Source organism: Stegostoma tigrinum, chromosome 41, assembly GCF_030684315.1.
Source record: "Stegostoma tigrinum isolate sSteTig4 chromosome 41, sSteTig4.hap1, whole genome shotgun sequence".
NCBI classification, from domain to species: domain Eukaryota; kingdom Metazoa; phylum Chordata; class Chondrichthyes; order Orectolobiformes; family Stegostomatidae; genus Stegostoma; species Stegostoma tigrinum.
The window spans coordinates 1483590-1501724 of record NC_081394.1 but is presented as its reverse complement, the minus strand read 5'-3'; the positions used below and the strand labels follow the sequence as shown (position 1 = coordinate 1501724).

Below are 18135 nucleotides of genomic sequence, written 5' to 3'. Positions count from 1 at the left end.
TCTGTTCACATTGTCCTTAAACCAGGTGTAAACAGCTTCCGGATTACTCCTGGAGTTACAGTTCAAGGACACCCGGTCTCCATCCTTCACCTCTCGCTGTGGCTCAGTGTGAACAACGGTAACATCTCGTGGGGCATCTGCAAGAGCAATTACAGCGCGATTCAGGCCAGAGAGAGAGAGAGAGAGAGAGAGATAAAGCTGTGGAACATGTGGGAGATTTCTCCCAAACACCCTCAGAAATGCAAACCCCGAGCAGTGAAATCATTTCGAAAGAGACCACCTGGATTCCGAAGAATCACATCCTGAAACAGGCCATTCAGCCCAGCTGCGCGCTGCCAAAGTTTCTCAATCACAAGTGGTTCCTCCTCTGTAACGCCTTTGCATACCATAGTACCGAAACCGGGGAACTGTACACGGTGCTCCGAGTGTGGGTCCAACTGACGGATACAGAGACTGGAACTGTGCACAGTGCTCCGAGTGCGGGTCCAACTGACGGATACAGAGACTGGAACTGTGCATGGCGCTCCGAGTGTGGGTCTAACTGAGGGATACAGAGACTGGAACTGTGCACAGTGACAATAGACAATAGGTGCAGGAGTAGGCCATTCGGCCTCCTTGCCAGCACCACCATTCATTATAATCATGGCTGATCATCCACAATCAGTATCCTGTTCCTGCCTTATTCCCATAACCCTTGATTCCACTATCTTTAAGAGCTCTACCCATCTCTTGCTTGAAAGTATCCAGAGAGTTGGCCTCCACTGCCGTCTGGGGCAGAGCATTCCACATATCCACCACTCTGTAGGTGAAGAAGATTTTCTTCAACTCTGTTCTAAATGGCCTACCCCTTATTTTAAAACTGTGTCGTTTGTTTCCGGACTCATCCATCAGTGGAAACATGCTTCCTGCCTCCAGAATGTCCAATCCCTTAATAATCTTATACGTCTCAATCAGATCCCCTCTCATCCTTCTAAACTCAAGTGTATACAAGCCCAGTCGCTCCAATCTTTCACATATGATAGTCCCGCCATTCCGGGAATTGAGCTCGTGAACCTACACTGCACTCCCACAATAGCACGAATGTCCTTCCGCAAATTTGGAGACCAGAACTGTACACAATGCTCCAGGTGCGGTCTCACCAGGGCCCTGTGCAGCTGCAGAGGGACCTCTTTGCTCCTATACTCAATTCTTCTTGTTATGAAGGCCAGCTTGTCATTAGCTTTCTTCACTGCCAGCTGTACCTGCATGCTTGCTTTCATTGACTGATGAACAAGAACACCTAGATCTCATTGTGCTTCCCCTTTACCTGACGACTCCATTTAGATAGTAATCTGACATCCTGTTCTTGCCACCAAAGTGTATAACCGAAATTTATCCACATTAAACTGCATCTGCCATCTATCCATCCACTCACCCAGCCTGTCCAATTCACCCTGTATTCTCATAACATCCTCCTCACTTTTCACACTGCCACCCAGCTGTGTCATCAGCAAATTTGGTAACATTACTTTCAAAGCCTTCGTCTATATCATTCACGTATATTGTGAACAGCTGCGGTCCCAGCACCGAAACTTGTGGTACCCGACTGGTCACTGCCTGCCATTCCATAAGGAACCCGTTTATCACGACTCCTTGCTTCCTGTCAGCCAGCCAAGTTTCAATCCCAGTCAGTATATTGCCCTCAATACCATGTGCCCTAATTTTGCTCACTAATCTCCGATGCGGGACTTTCTCAAAGGCTTTCTGAAAGTCCAGGAAAACGACATCCACTGGCTTTCCCTGGTCCATCTTCATACTTATATCCTCAAAAAATTCCAGAAGATTAGTCATGTACAATCTCCCCTTCGTAAATGCATGCTGACGCTGACCTATCCTGCTATCCAGTGCTCCGAGTGTGGGTCTAACTGAGGGATACGGAGACTGGAACTGTGCACGGTGCTCCCAGTGTGGGTCTAACTGAGGGATACGGAGACTGGAACTGTGCACGGTGCTCCGTGTGTGGGTCTAACTGAGGGATACAGAGACTGGAACTGTGCACGGTGCTCCGAGTGTGGGTCTAACTGAGGGATACAGAGACTGGAACTGTGCACGGTGCTCCGAGTGTGGGTCCAAGTGAGGGAAACGGAGACTGGAACTGTGCACGGTGCTCCGAGTGTGGGTCTAACTGAGGGATACAGAGACTGGAACTGTGCACGATGCTCCGTGTGTGGGTCTAACTGAGGGATACAGAGACTGGAACTGTGCACGGTGCTCCGAGTGTGGGTCTAACTGAGGGATACAGAGACTGGAACTGTGCACAGTGCTCCAAGTGTGGGTCTAACTGAGGGATACGGAGACTGGAACTGTGCACTGTGTTCCGAGTGTGGGTCTAAACGAGGGATACAGAGACTGGAACTGTGCACGGTGCTCCGAGTGTGGGTCTAACTGAGGGATACAGAGACTGGAACTGTGCACTGTGTTCCGAGTGTGGGTCTAAACGAGGGATACAGAGACTGGAACTGTGCACAGTGCTCTGAGTGTGGGTCTAACTGAGGGATACGGAGACTGGAACTATACACAATGCTCTGAGTGTGGGTGGAACTGTGGATACAGAGACTGGAACTGTGCACCGGGCTCCGAATGTGGGTCTAACTGAGGGATACGGAGACTGGAACTGTGCACGGTGCTCCGAGTGTGGGTCTAACTGAGGGATACGGAGACTGGAACTGTGCACTGTGTTCGAGTGTGGGTCTAACTGAGGGATACAGAGACTGGAACTGTGCACGGTGCTCCGAGTGTGGGTCTAACTGAGGGATACGGAGACTGGAACTGTGCACGGTGCTCCGAGTGTGGGTCTAACTGAGGGATACGGAGACTAGAACTGTGCACGGTGCTCCGAGTGTGGGTCCAAACGAGGGATACAGAGACTGGAACTGTGCACGGCGTTCCAGGTGTTGGTCTAACTGAGGGATAGGGAGACTGGAACTGTGCACGGTGCTCTGAGTGTGGGTCTAACTGAGGGATACGGAGACCAGAACTGTGCACGGTGCTCCGAGTGTGGGTCTAACCAAGGGATACAGAGACTGGAACTGTGCACGGTGTTCCAGGTGTTGGTCTAACTGAGGGATAGGGGGACTGGAACTGTGCACGGTGCTCCGAGTGTGGGTCTAACCGAGGGATACAGAGACTGGAACTGTGCACGGTGTTCCAGGTGTTGGTCTATTTGAGGGATACGGAGACTGGAACTGTGCACGGTGCTCCGAGTGTGGGTCTAACTGAGGGATACGGAGACTGGAACTGTGCACAGTGCTCCGAATGTGGGTCTAACTGAGGGATACGGAGACTGGATCTGTGCACGGTGCTCCGAGTGTGGGTCTAACTGAGGGATACGGAGACTGGAACAGTGCACGGTGCTCCGAGTGTGGGTCTAACTGAGGGATACAGAGACTGGAACTGTGCACGGTGCTCCGAGTGTGGGTGTAACTGAGGGATACGGAGACTGGAACTGTGCACGGTGCTCCGAGTGTGGGTCTAACTGAGGGATACGGAGACTGGAACAGTGCACGGTGCTCCGAGTGTGGGTCTAACTGAGGGATACGGAGACTGGAACTATACACAATGCTCTGAGTGTGGGTGGAACTGTGGATACAGAGACTGGAACTGTGCACTGGGCTCCGAATGTGGGTCTAACTGAGGGATACGGAGACTGGAACTGTGCACGGTGCTCCGAGTGTGGGTCTAACTGAGGGATACGGAGACTGGAACTGTGCACTGTGTTCGAGTGTGGGTCTAACAGAGGGATACAGAGACTGGAACAGTGCACAGTGCTCTGAGTGTGGGTCTGACTGAGGGTTATGGAGACTGGAACTGTGCACCGTGCTCCAAGTGTAGGTCTCACTGAGAGAGACGGAAACTGAAACTGTGTTCAGTGATCAAAGGGTGGGTCTAACTGAGGGACATGGAGAATGGAACTGTGTGCAGTGTTCCAGGTGAGCAACTGAGGTGATATGTTCTGCACATTAACACACCTTCTTTACTTACACTGTCCATTAATGTGTTTGGATTTCGAATCCTGGGAGCTGATAGAGTTCCGTGCTGAACAGAGGTAGCTACAAGATTGCTCATCAGAAATGAAACCAGGAAAAGAGCCAAACATTTGCAACAGCACATAAAGTACATTTATGTCACACATGCTGATCCAGATGATGATTGCGAGGGACAAGATATCAATCTGACTCTAACTTGCATCAACAAGGAGCAGTGGCAACAAGTGATCAAGATGTCATGAGAAGAGTGCGGCTTTGAAGGAATATTTTGGAGCATAGAGAGAGGGAGAGAGAGAGAGAGTTAGAGGCAGAAAGGGAGCAAAATCTTGAGCTCAAGGCCCCAGGAAGCTGAAAGCATGGTCCGCAATGCCGGAGCAAGTGAACCAGGCCATACTCGCGAAACCAGATTGGAGAGAAAGGGAGGGGTGTTGGGGTTGGAGGAGGTTACAGAGATAGGGAGGGGCGTACGGGCTGAAGGAAGTTACAGAAATAAGGAGGTAGTGTAGGGGCTGCAGGAGGTTAGAGAGGTAGGGACAGAATGCAGGGGCTGGAGGAGGTTACAGAGATAGGGACAGAATGCGGGGGCTGCTGGAGGTTACAGAGATAGAGCAGGGTTTAGAAACAGGAGGAGGTTACAGAGATAGGGAGGGGTGATGGGGCTGGAGGAGGCTACAGAGATAAGGAGGTGGTGTCGGGGCTGGGGTTTGGTGGTTACAGAGATCGGGACAGAATGCAGGGGCTGCAGGAGGTGACAGATAGAGCATGGTTCAGAAGCAGAAGGCGGTTACAGAGATAGGGAGGGTTTTAGGAGCTGGACGGGGTACAGAGATAGGGAGGGGCTGGAAGGGGCTACAGAGGTAGGGAGGGGCTGGAGGGGGCTACAGAGATAGGGAGGGTGTGTAGGGGCTGGAGGGTCTAGAGAGATAGGGAGGGGCTGGAGGGGGCTGCAGAGATAGGGAGGGTGTGTAGGGTCTGGAGGGGGCTACAGAGATAGGGAGGGGCTGGAGGGGGCGACAGAGATAGGGAGGGTGTGTAGGGGCTGGAGGGGGCTACAGAGATTGGGAGGGCGTGTAGGGGCTGGAGGGGGCTACAGAGATAGGGAGGGGCTGGAGGGGGTTACAGAGATAGGGAGGGGGTGTAGGGGCTGGAGGGGGCTACAGAGATAGGGAGAGTGTGTAGGGGCTGGAGGGAGTTACAGAGATAGGGAGGGGGTGTAGGGGCTGGAGGGAGTTACAGAGATAGGGAGGGGGATAGGGGCTGGAGTGGGTGTAGGGGCTGGAGGGAGTTACAGAGATAGGGAGGGGGTGTAGGGGCTGGAGGGGGTTACAGAGATAGGGAGGGTGTGTAGGGGCTGGAGGGGGTTACAGAGATAGGGAGGGGGTGTAGGGGCTGGAGGGGGTGTAGGGGCTGGAGTGGGCTACAGAGATAGGGAGGGGGTGTTGGGGCTGGAGGGGGTTACAGAGATAGAGAGGGGGTGTAGGGGCTGGAGGGAGTTAGAGAGATAGGTAGTGGGTGTAGGGGCTGGAGGGAGTTACAGAGATTGGGAGGGGGTGTAGGGGCTGGAGGGAGTTACAGAGATAGGGAGGGGGTGTAGGGGCTGGAGGGGGTGTAGGGCCTGGAGGGGGCTACAGAGATAGGGAGGGTGTGTAGGGGCTGGAGGGGGCTACAGAGATTGGGAGGGCGTGTAGGGGCTGGAGGGGGCTACAGAGATAGGGAGGGCCTGGAGGGGGTTACAGAGATAGGGAGGGGGTGTAGGGGCTAGAGGGGGTTACAGAGATAGGGAGAGTGTGTAGGGGCTGGAGTGAGTTACAGAGATAGGGAGGGGGTGTAGGGGCTGGAGGGAGTTACAGAGATAGGGAGGGGGTGTAGAGGCTGGAGGGGGTTACAGAGATAGGGGGGTGTAGAGGCTGGAGGGGATTACAGAGATAGGGAAGGGGCGTAGGGGCTGGAGGGGGTTACAGAGATAGGGAGGGGGCGTAGGGGCTGGAGTGGGTTACAGAGATAGGGAGGGGGTATAGAGGCTGGAGGAGGCGACAGAGATAGGGAGGGACATGAAGGTTTAGGGTACTTTAGTATGTGTCTCACACTGATGATACTCACACTGGATATTCAGTCGTACAGGATCGGAGTCCTTTACTCCCACGGAGTTCCTCGCAGAACAGATATAGTTACAAGCAGCATCTTCCACTGCAGCGGAGACCGAACATTGAGAGAGACCGGGGCAGAGAGACATCGAGTCGGATGGACACTCCTTCTGCCAGCGAAAGAAACGTACAGGCGGATGGCCATCAGATACACAGCGGAGCTGCACCACATCCCCAGCACGAACTATCTGTGGGTGTGTGATTTGGACACTGGTCGGCGCATCTGGAATTAAACATCCAACACCATCAGCACGAACCCTCCGACAGTGCGGCGCTCCCAAAGCACTGTTCCTCCGACAGTGCCTGCTCCCTCAGCACTGACCCTCCGATGGTGCCCACTCCCTCAGCACTGATCCTCCGACGGTGCCCACTCCCTCAGCACTGACCTTCCGACAGTGCCCACGCCCTCAGCACTGACCCTCCGACAGTGCAGCGCTCCCTCAGCACTGACCCTCCGACAGTGCCCACACCCTCAACACTGACCCTCTGACAGTGCCCACTCCCTCAGCACTGACCCTCCGACAGTGCCCACTCCCTCAGCACTGACCCTCCGACAGTGTGGCACTCCCTCGGCACTGAACCTCGACAGTGCGGCGCTCCCTCAGCACTGATCATCCAACAGTGCCCACTCCATCAGCACTGACCCTCCGACAGTGCCCGCTCCCTCAGCACTGACGCCTCCTCAGCACTGAGCCTCCGACAGCGCGGCGCTCCCTCAGCACTGAGCCTCCGACAGCAGCGCGCTCCCTCAGAATTGACACCCCCTCAGCACTGAGCCTCCGATAGTGCCCACTGCCTCAGCACTGACTCCCCCTCAGGACTGAGCCTCCGACAGCCTGGCCCTATTCTCTACTGGCCATCAAATGATTAATGTACAGACAGGGTTTGAGCAGATTTGGAAATATCAGATGAAGAATCCAGGAGCTGGTTTACTCGTGGTACTCACACTGGACCCTGATGGTAATGGTCTCTGAGTTCCCTGCCCCAAAGTTGTTTCTTGCCTCGCACTGATAATCTCCACTCTCTGGCTTGCTGATGCTTTCAAACAGCAGGATGTTTCCGTCGATTCGCTTGTTCTGAGAGTGGCTGTACCAGCTGTAGCCTGAGACTGCAGGGTCACTCTTCTGACTGATACAGCTAATATTCACAGTATCTCCCTCGTTCACTGCAGTTAGGTCTCTCTTACTGTCACCATTCACACTCTTCCAAATCTTAAAATCTCTTGGCACATCTCAACCAGAATTTTGTAACCGGTCCAGTTAGTTTTGACGATGTAGTAAATGTTTTGTTGGTGTCATCGTAACTGCCTTTTCCATTCAGCTCCTCTGTTGCATGCTAGCCCACTTGTCACACCCTCTTCAACTCCTTCTCCCACAATCTCCTTGTCTGCCTTTCTCCACTCCCACCATCTTCAGTGGATCAATACGATTCCTCCTCACACAACCTGTGGGAGTGAGTCCCACTTTCCCTACTACTGTCTGGAGGAAGATGTTCCTCCGGAATTCCCGGTTGGATTTATGTGGAATGTCTTCTATCGATTGCACCTCATTCTGGTCCCGCCCCATCCCCTCCTCCCCCAACCCACCGCCAACCTGACACAAGGGGAAACATCTTCTCTACGTCTCCCCGATCGAAACCCCTTTCATAATATTACACCCCTTGGTCAGGTGTCCCCTCAGCCTCATCTTTTCAACTGAAAATCATCTCAGTCTGTTCAGTCGTTCGATAGTTATAACCTCTCTAGTTCTGAGTTCAGACTTGGAATACAGAGACTGGAACTGTGCACGGTGCTCCCAGTGTGGGAAAACTGAGGGATACGGAGACTGGAACAGTGCACGGTGCTCCGAGTGAGGGTCTAACTGAGTTATACAGAGACTGGAACTGTGCACGGTGCTCCGAGTGTGTGTCTAACTGAGGGATACGGAGGCTGGAACTGTGCACGGTGCTCCGAGTGTGGGTCTAACTGAGGGATACCGAGACTGGAAGTGTACACAGTGCTCCGAGTGTGGGTCAAACTGAGGGATACAGAGACTGGAACTGTGCACAGTGACAGTAGACAATAGGTGCAGGAGTAGGCCATTCGGCCTGCTAGCCAGCACCATCATTCCTTATGATCATGGCTGATCATCCACAATCAGTATCCTGTTCCTGCCTGATCCCCATAACCCCTGATTCCACTATCTTTAAGAGCTCTATCCATCTCTTGCTTGAAAGTATCCAGAGAGTTGGCCTCCACTGCCTCTGGGCCAGAGCATTCCATACATCCACCACTCTCTGGGTGAAAAAGATTTTCCTCAACTCCGTTCTAAATGGCCTACCCCTTATTTTTAAACTGTGTCGTTTGTTTCCGGACTCATCCATCAGTGGAAACACACTTCTTGCCTCCAGAGTGACGAATCCCTTAATAATGTGGTACGTCTCAATCAGATCGTCTCTCATCCTTCTGAACTCAAGTGTATACAAGCCCAGTCGCTCCAATCTTTCAACATATGATAGTCCCGCCATTCCGGGAATTGAGCTCGTTTACCTACACTGCACTCCCTCAAGAGCAAGAATGTCCTTCTGCTAATTTAGGGACCTAAACTGTACACAATACTCCAGGTGCAGTCTCACCAGGGCCCTGTACAGCTGCAGAAGGACCTCTTTACTCCTATACTCAATTCCTCTTGTTATAAACGCCAGCATGCCATTAGCTTTCTTCACTGCCTGCTGTACCTGCATGCATACTTTCATTGAATGATGTACAAGAACACCTAGATCTCGTTGTACTTCCCCTTTACCTAACTTGATTCCATTTAGGTAGTAATCTGCCTTCCTGTTCTTGCCACCAAAGTGTATAACCACACATTTATCCACATTAAACTCCATCGGCCATGCATCCATCCACTCACCCAGCCTGTCCAAGTCACCCTGTATTCTAATAACATCCTGCTCACGTTTCACACTGCCACCCAGCTTTGTGTTATCAGCAAATTTGCTAATATTACTTTTAATGCCTTCATCTATATCAGTCACGTATATTGTGAACAGCTGCAGTCCCAGCACCGAACATTGTGGTACCCGACTGGTCACCGCCTGCCATTCCATAAGGAACCCGTTTATCACGACTCCTTGCTTCCTGTCAGCCAGCCAAGTTTCAATCCCAGTCAGTATTTTACCCTCAATACCATGTGCCCTAATTTTGCTCACTAATCTCCTATGTGGGACTTTATCGAAGGCTTTCTGAAAGTCCAGGAAAACGACATCCACTGGCTTTCCCTTGTCCATTTCATATTTACATCCACCAAAAATTCCAGAAGGTTAGTCATGTACAATCTCCCCTTCGTAAATGCATGCTGACGCTGACCTATCCTGCTATCCAGTGCTCCGAGTGTGGGTCTAACTGAGGGATCGGGAGACTGGAACTGTGCACGGTGCTCCGAGTGTGGGTCCAAGTGAGGGATACGGAGACTGGAACTGTGCACGGTGCTCCGAGTGTGGGTCTAACTGAGGGATACAGAGCCTGGAACTGTGCACGATGCTCCGAGTGTGGGTCTAACCGAGGGATACGGAGACTGGAACTGTGCACGGTGCTGCGAGTGTGGGTCTAACCGAGGGATACAGAGACTGGAACTGTGCACGGTGTTCCAGGTGTTGGTCTAACTGAGGGATAGGGAGACTGGAACTGTGCATGGTGCTCCGAGTGTGGGTCTAACCGAGGGATACAGAGGCTGGAACTGTGCACGGTGTTCCAGGTGTCGGTCTAACTGAGGGATAGGGAGACTGGATCTGTGCACGGTGTTCCGAGTGTGGGTCTAACTGAGGGATACAGAGACTGGAACTGTGCACAGTGCTCCAAGTGTGGGTCTAACTGAGGGATACGGAGACTGGAACTGGGCACTGTGTTCCGAGTGTGGGTCTAAACGAGGGATACAGAGACTTGAACTGTGCACAGTGCTCCAAGTGTGGGTCTAACTGAGGGATACGGAGACTGGAACTGGGCACTGTGTTCCGAGTGTGGGTCTAAACGAGGGATACAGAGACTTGAACTGTACACAATGCTCTGAGTGTGGGTCTGACTGAGGGATACAGAGACTGGAACTGTGCACAGTGCTCCGAGTGTGGGTCTAACTGAGGGATACGGAGACTGGAACTGTGCACGGTGTTCCGAGTGTGGGTCTAACTGAGGGATACGGAGACTGGAACCGTGCACGGCGCTCCGAGTGTGGGTCTAACTGAGGGATACGGAGACAGGAACTGTGCACAGTGCTCTCAGTGTGGGTCTGACTGAGGGTTATGGAGACTGGAACTGGGCACCGTGCTCCAAGTGTAGGTCTCACTGAGAGAGACGGAAACTGAAACTGTGTTCAGTGATCAAAGGGTGGGTCTAACTGAGGGACATGGAGAATGGAACTGTGTGCAGTGTTCCAGGTGAGCAACTGAGGTGATATGTTCTGCACATCACACACCTTCTTTACTTACACTGTCCATTAATGTGTTTGGATTTCGAATCCTGGGAGCTGAGAGAGTTCCGCGCTGAACAGAGGTAGCGACAAGATTGCTCATCAGAAATGAAACCAGGAAAAGAGCCAAACATTTGCAACAGCACATAAAGTACATTTATGTCACACATGCTGATCCAGACGATGATTACGAGGGATGAGATATCAATCTGACTCTAACTTGCATCAACAAGGAGCAGTGGCAACAAGTGATCAATATGTCATGAGAAGAGTCCGGCTTTGAAGGAATATTTTGCAGCATAGAGAGAGGGAGAGAGAGAGTTAGAGGCAGAAAGGGAGCAAAATCTTAAGCTCAAGGCCCCAGGAAGCTGAAAGCATGGTCCGCAATGCCGGAGCAAGTGAACCAGGCCATACTCGCGAAACCAGATTGGAGAGAAAGGGAGGGGTGTTGGGGATGGAGGAGGTTACAGAGATAGGGAGGGGCGTACGGGCTGAAGGAAGTTACAGAAATAGGGAGGTAGTGTAGGGGCTGCAGGAGGTTCGAGAGGTAGGGACAGAATGCAGGGGCTGGAGGAGGTTACAGAGATAGGGACAGAATGCGGGGGCTGCTGGAGGTTACAGAGATAGAGCAGGGTTTAGAAACAGGAGGAGGTTACAGAGATAGGGAGGGGTGATGGGGCTGGAGGAGGCTACAGAGATAAGGAGGTGGTGTCGGGGCTGGGGTTTGGTGGTTACAGAGATAGGGACAGAATGCAGGGGCTGCAGGAGGTGACAGATAGAGCAGGGTTCAGAAGCAGAAGGCGGTTACAGAGATAGGGAGGGTTTTAGGAGCTGGACGGGGTACAGAGATAGGGAGGGGCTGGAAGGGGCTACAGAGATAGGGAGGGGCTGGAGGGGGCTACAGAGATAGGGAGGGTGTGTAGGGTCTGGAGTGGGCTAGAGAGATAGGGAGGGACTGGAGGGGGCTACAGAGATAGGGAGGGTGTGTAGGGTCTGGAGGGGGCTACAGAGATAGGGAGGGGCTGGAGGGGGCGACAGAGATAGGGAGGGTGTGTAGGGGCTGGAGGGGGCTACAGAGATTGGGAGGGCGTGTAGGGGCTGGAGGGGGCGACAGAGATAGGGAGGGTGTGTAGGGGCTGGAGGGGGCTACAGAGATTGGGAGGGCGTGTAGGGGCTGGAGGGGGCTACAGAGATAGGGAGGGCCTGGAGGGGGTTACAGAGATAGGGAGGGGGTGTAGGGACTGGAGGGGGTTACAGAGATAGGGAGAGTGTGTCGGGGCTGGAGGGCGTTACAGAGATAGGGGGGTGTAGGGGCTGGAGGGGGTTACAGAGATAGGGAGGGGGCGTAGGTGCCGGAGGGGGTTACAGAGATAGGGAGAGGGTGTAGGGGCTGGAGGGGGTTACAGATATAGGGAGGGGGTGTAGGGGCTGGAGGGGGTTACAGAGATAGGGAGGGGGTATAGGGGCTGGAGGAGGCGACAGAGATAGGGAGGGACATGAAGGTTTAGGGTAGGTTAGACTGTGTCTCACACTGATGATACTCACACTGGATATTCATTCGTACAGGATCGGAGTCCTTTACTCCCACGGAGTTCCTCGCAGAACAGATATAGTTACAAGCAGCATCTTCCACTGCAGCGGAGACCGAACATTGAGAGAGACCGGGGCAGAGAGACATCGAGTCGGATGGACACTCCTTCTGCCAGCGAAAGAAACGTGCAGGCGGATGGCCATCAGATACACAGCGGAGCTGCACCACATCCCCAGCACGAACTATCTGTGGGTGTGTGATTTGGACACTGGTCGGCGCATCTGGAATTAAACATCCAACACCATCAGCACTGACCCTCGGACAGTGCGGCGTTCCCTCAGCACTGATCCTCCGACAGTGCCCACTCCCTCAGCACTGACACTCCGACAGTGCCCACACCCTCAACACTGACCCTCTGACAGCGCCCACTCCCTCAGCACTGACCCTCCGACAGTGCCCACTCCCTCAGCACTGACCCTCCGACCGTGTGGCACTCCCTCGGCACTGAACCTCTCAGTGCGGCGCTCCCTCAGCACTGACCCTCCGACAGTGCTCACTCCCTCAGCACTGACCCTTCGACAGTGCCCCCTCCCTCAGCACTGACTCCTCCTCAGCACTGAGCCTCCGACAGCGCGGCGCTCCCTCAGCACTGAGCCTCCGACAGCAGCGCGCTCCCTCAGAATTGACACCCCCTCAGCACTGAGCCTCCGATAGTGCCCACTGCCTCAGCACTGACTCCCCCTCAGGACTGAGCCTCCGACAGCCTGGCCCTCATTCTGTACTGCCCATCAAATGATTAATGTACAGACAGGGTTTGAGCAGATTTGGAAACATCAGATGAAGAATCCAGGAGCTGGTTTACTGGTGATACTCACACTGGACCCTGATGGTAATGGTCTCTGAGTTCCCTGCCCCAAAGTTGTTTCTTGCCTCGCACTGATAATCTCCACTCTCTGGCTTGCTGATGCTTTCAAACAGCAGGATGTTTCCGTCGACTCGCTTGTTCTGAGAGTGGCTGTACCAGCTGTAGCCTGAGACTGCAGGGTCACTCTTCTGACTGATACAGCTAATATTCACAGTATCTCCCTCGTTCACTGCAGTTAGGTCTCTCTTACTGTCACCATTCACACTCTTCCAAATCTTAAAATCTCTTGGCACATCTCAACCAGAATTTTGTAACCGGTCCAGTTAGTTTTGACGATGTGGTAAATGTTTTGTTGGTGTCGTCGTAACTGCCTTTTCCATTCAGCCCCTCTGTTGCATGCTAGCCCACTTGTCACACCCTCTTCAACTCCTTCTCCCACAATCTCCTTGTCTGCCTTTCTCCACTCCCACCATCTTCAGTGGATCAATACGATTCCCCCCCTCACAACCTGTGGGAGTGAGTCCTACTTTCCCTACTACTGTCTGGAGGAAGATGTTCCTCCGGAATTCCCGGTTGGATTTATGTGGAATGTCTTCTATCGATTGCACCTCGTTCTGGTCCCGCCCCATCCCCTTCTCCCCCCACCCACCGCCAACCTGACACAAGGGGAAACATCTTCTCTACGTCTCCCCGATCGAAACCCCTTTCATAATGTTACAGCCTTTGTCAGGTGTCCCCTCAGCCTCATCTTTTCAACTGAAAATCATCTCAGTCTGTTCAGTCGTTCGATTGTTATAACCTGAGTTATACAGAGACTGGAACTGTGCACGGTGCTCCGAGTGTGTGTCTAACTGAGGGATACGGAGACTGGAACTGTGCACGGTGCTCCGAGTGTGGGTCTAACTGAGGGATACCGAGACTGGAAGTGTACACAGTGCTCCGAGTGTGGGTCTAACTGAGGGATACAGAGACTGGAACTGTGCACAGTGCTCCAAGTGTGGGTCTAACTGAGGGATACAGAGACTGGAACTGTGCACTGTGTTCCGAGTGTGGGTCTAAACGAGGGATACAGAGACTGGAACTGTGCACAGTGCTCTGAGTGTGGGTCTAACTGAGGGATACGGAGACTGGAACTATACACAATGCTCTGAGTGTGGGTGGAACTGTGGATACAGAGACTGGAACTGTGAACCGGGCTCCGAATGTGGGTCTAACTGAGGGATAAGGAGACTGGAACTGTGCACGGTGCTCCGAGTGTGGGTCTAACTGAGGGATACGGAGACTGGAACTGTGCACTGTGTTCAAGTGTGGGTCTAACTGAGGGATACAGAGACTGGAACTGTGCACGGTGCTCCGAGTGTGGGTCTAACTGAGGGATACGGAGACTGGAACTGTGCACGGTGCTCCGAGTGTGGGTCTAACTGAGGGATACGGAGACTAGAACTGTGCACGGTGCTCCGAGTGTGGGTCTAAACGAGGGATACAGAGACTGGAACTGTGCACGGCGTTCCAGGTGTTGGTCTAACTGAGGGATAGGGAGACCGGAACTGTGCACGGTGCTCTGAGTGTGGGTCTAACTGAGGGATACGGAGACTAGAACTGTGCACGGTGCTCCGAGTGTGGGTCTAACCATGGGATACAGAGACTGGAACTGTGCACTGTGTTCCAGGTGTTGGTCTAACTGAGGGATAGGGGGACTGGAACTGTGCACGGTGCTCTGAGTGTGGGTCTAACTGAGGGATACGGAGACTAGAACTGTGCACGGTGCTCCGAGTGTGGGTCTAACCGAGGGATACAGAGACTGGAACTGTGCACGGTGTTCCAGGTGTTGGTCTATTTGAGGGATACGGAGACTGGAACTGTGCACGGTGCTCCGAGTGTGGGTCTAACTGAGGGATACGGAGACTGGAACTGTGCACAGTGCTCCGAATGTGGGTCTAACTGAGGGATACGGAGACTGGAACAGTGCACGGTGCTCCGAGTGTGGGTCTAACTGAGGGATACGGAGACTGGAACAGTGCACGGTGCTCCGAGTGTGGGTCTAACTGAGGGATACAGAGACTGGAACTGTGCACGGTGCTCCGAGTGTGGGTCTAACTGAGGGATACGGAGACTGGAACAGTGCACGGTGCTCCGAGTGTGGGTCTAACTGAGGGATACGGAGACTGGAACTATACACAATGCTCTGAGTGTGGGTGGAACTGTGGATACAGAGACTGGAACTGTGCACTGGGCTCCGAATGTGGGTCTAACTGAGGGATACGGAGACTGGAACTGTGCACGGTGCTCCGAGTGTGGGTCTAACTGAGGGATACGGAGACTGGAACTGTGCACTGTGTTCGAGTGTGGGTCTAACAGAGGGATACGGAGACTGGAACAGTGCACAGTGCTCTGAGTGTGGGTCTGACTGAGGGTTATGGAGACTGGAACTGGGCACCGTGCTCCAAGTGTAGGTCTCACTGAGAGAGACGGAAACTGAAACTGTGTTCAGTGATCAAAGGGTGGGTCTAACTGAGGGACATGGAGAATGGAACTGTGTGCACTGTTCCAGGTGAGCAACTGAGGTGATATGTTCTGCACATCACACACCTTCTTTACTTACACTGTCCATTAATGTGTTTGGATTTCGAATCCTGGGAGCTGAGAGAGTTCCGTGCTGAACAGAGGTAGCTACAAGATTGCTCATCAGAAATGAAACCAGGAAAAGAGCAAAACATTTGCAACAGCACATAAAGTACATTTATGTCACACATGCTGATCCAGATGATGATTGCGAGGGACAAGATATCAATCTGACTCTAACTTGCATCAACAAGGAGCAGTGGCAACAAGTGATCAAGATGTCATGAGAAGAGTGCGGCTTTGAAGGAATATTTTGGAGCATAGAGAGAGGGAGAGAGAGAGAGAGTTAGAGGCAGAAAGGGAGCAAAATCTTGAGCTCAAGGCCCCAGGAAGCTGAAAGCATGGTCCGCAATGCCGGAGCAAGTGAACCAGGCCATACTCGCGAAACCAGATTGGAGAGAAAGGGAGGGGTGTTGGGGTTGGAGGAGGTTACAGAGATAGGGAGGGGCGTACGGGCTGAAGGAAGTTACAGAAATAAGGAGGTAGTGTAGGGGCTGCAGGAGGTTCGAGAGGTAGGGACAGAATGCAGGGGCTGGAGGAGGTTACAGAGATAGGGACAGAATGCGGGGGCTGCTGGAGGTTACAGAGATAGAGCAGGGTTTAGAAACAGGAGGAGGTTACAGAGATAGGGAGGGGTGATGGGGCTGGAGGAGGCTACAGAGATAAGGAGTTGGTGTCGGGGCTGGGGTTTGGTGGTTACAGAGATCGGGACAGAATGCAGGGGCTGCAGGAGGTGACAGATAGAGCATGGTTCAGAAGCAGAAGGCGGTTACAGAGATAGGGAGGGTTTTAGGAGCTGGACGGGGTACAGAGATAGGGAGGGGCTGGAAGGGGCTACAGAGGTAGGGAGGGGCTGGAGGGGGCTACAGAGATAGGGAAGGTGTGTAGGGGCTGGAGGGTCTAGAGAGATAGGGAGGGGCTGGAGGGGGCTGCAGAGATAGGGAGGGTGTGTAGGGTCTGGAGGGGGCTACAGAGATAGGGAGGGGCTGGAGGGGGCGACAGAGATAGGGAGGGTGTGTAGGGTCTGGAGGGGGCTACAGAGATTGGGAGGGCGTGTAGGGGCTGGAGGGGGCTACAGAGATAGGGAGGGGCTGGAGGGGGTTACAGAGATAGGGAGGGGGTGTAGGGGCTGGAGGGGGCTACAGAGATAGGGAGAGTGTGTAGGGGCTGGAGGGAGTTACAGAGATAGGGAGGGGGTGTAGGGGCTGGAGGGAGTTACAGAGATAGGGAGGGGGATAGGGGCTGGAGTGGGTGTAGGGGCTGGAGGGAGTTACAGAGATAGGGAGGGGGTGTAGGGGCTGGAGGGGGTTACAGAGATAGGGAGGGTGTGTAGGGGCTGGAGGGGGCTACAGAGATAGGGAGGGGGTGTAGGGGCTGGAGGGGGTGCAGGGGCTGGAGTGGGCTACAGAGATAGGGAGGGGGTGTAGGGGCTGGAGGGGGTTACAGAGATAGAGAGGGGGTGTAGGGGCTGGAGGGAGTTAGAGAGATAGGTAGTGGGTGTAGGGGCTGGAGGGAGTTACAGAGATTGGGAGGGGGTGTAGGGGCTGGAGGGAGTTACAGAGATAGGGAGGGGGTGTAGGGGCTGGAGGGGGTGTAGGGCCTAGAGGGGGCTACAGAGATAGGGAGGGTGTGTAGGGGCTGGAGGGGGCTACAGAGATTGGGAGGGCGTGTAGGGGCTGGAGGGGGCTACAGAGATAGGGAGGGCCTGGAGGGGGTTACAGAGATAGTGAGGGGGTGTAGGGGCTAGAGGGGTTTACAGAGATAGGGAGATTGTGTAGGGGCTGGAGTGAGTTACAGAGATAGGGAGGGGGTGTAGGGGCTGGAGGGAGTTACAGAGATAGGGAGGGGGTGTAGAGGCTGGAGGGGGTTACAGAGATAGGCGGGTGTAGGGGCTGGAGGGGATTACAGAGATAGGGAAGGGGCGTAGGGGCTGGAGGGGGTTACAGAGATAGGGAGGGGGCGTAGGGGCTGGAGTGGGTTACAGAGATAGGGAGGGGGTATAGAGGCTGGAGGAGGCGACAGAGATAGGGAGGGACATGAAGGTTTAGGGTACTTTAGTATGTGTCTCACACTGACGATACTCACACTGGATATTCAGTCGTACAGGATCGGAGTCCTTTACTCCCACGGAGTTCCTCGCAGAACAGATATAGTTACAAGCAGCATCTTCCACTGCAGCGGAGACCGAACATTGAGAGAGACCGGGGCAGAGAGACATCGAGTCGGATGGACACTCCTTCTGCCAGCGAAAGAAACGTACAGGCGGATGGCCATCAGATACACAGCGGAGCTGCACCACATCCCCAGCACGAACTATCTGCGGGTGTGTGATTTGGACACTGGTCGGCGCATCTGGAATTAAACATCCAACACCATCAGCACGAAACCTCCGACAGTGCGGCGCTCCCAAAGCACTGATCCTCCGACAGTGCCTGCTCCCTCAGCACTGACCCTCCGATGGTGCCCACTCCCTCAGCACTGATCCTCCGACGGTGCCCACTCCCTC

The 18135-nt window shown here is 53.7% G+C and overlaps 1 protein-coding gene across 1 annotated transcript in view; it reads right to left on the bottom strand.

Moving 5' to 3' along the window:
- Window positions 1–3: 3 nt before the first annotated feature.
- Window positions 4–18135, bottom strand: part of LOC132206676 (hemicentin-2-like) — a gene marked incomplete at its 3' end in the record, with an annotated part of 43590 nt that continues 25458 nt past the window's right edge. Inside the window, exons 10-15 of the mRNA XM_059641274.1 lie at window positions 17715–17981; window positions 13018–13302; window positions 12157–12423; window positions 7116–7400; window positions 6126–6392; window positions 4–137 (exon numbers count right to left, since the gene is read on the bottom strand). Of these exons, the coding sequence (XP_059497257.1) occupies window positions 4–137; window positions 6126–6392; window positions 7116–7400; window positions 12157–12423; window positions 13018–13302; window positions 17715–17981 (1505 nt within the window). The remainder of the gene's footprint in view (window positions 138–6125; window positions 6393–7115; window positions 7401–12156; window positions 12424–13017; window positions 13303–17714; window positions 17982–18135) is intronic.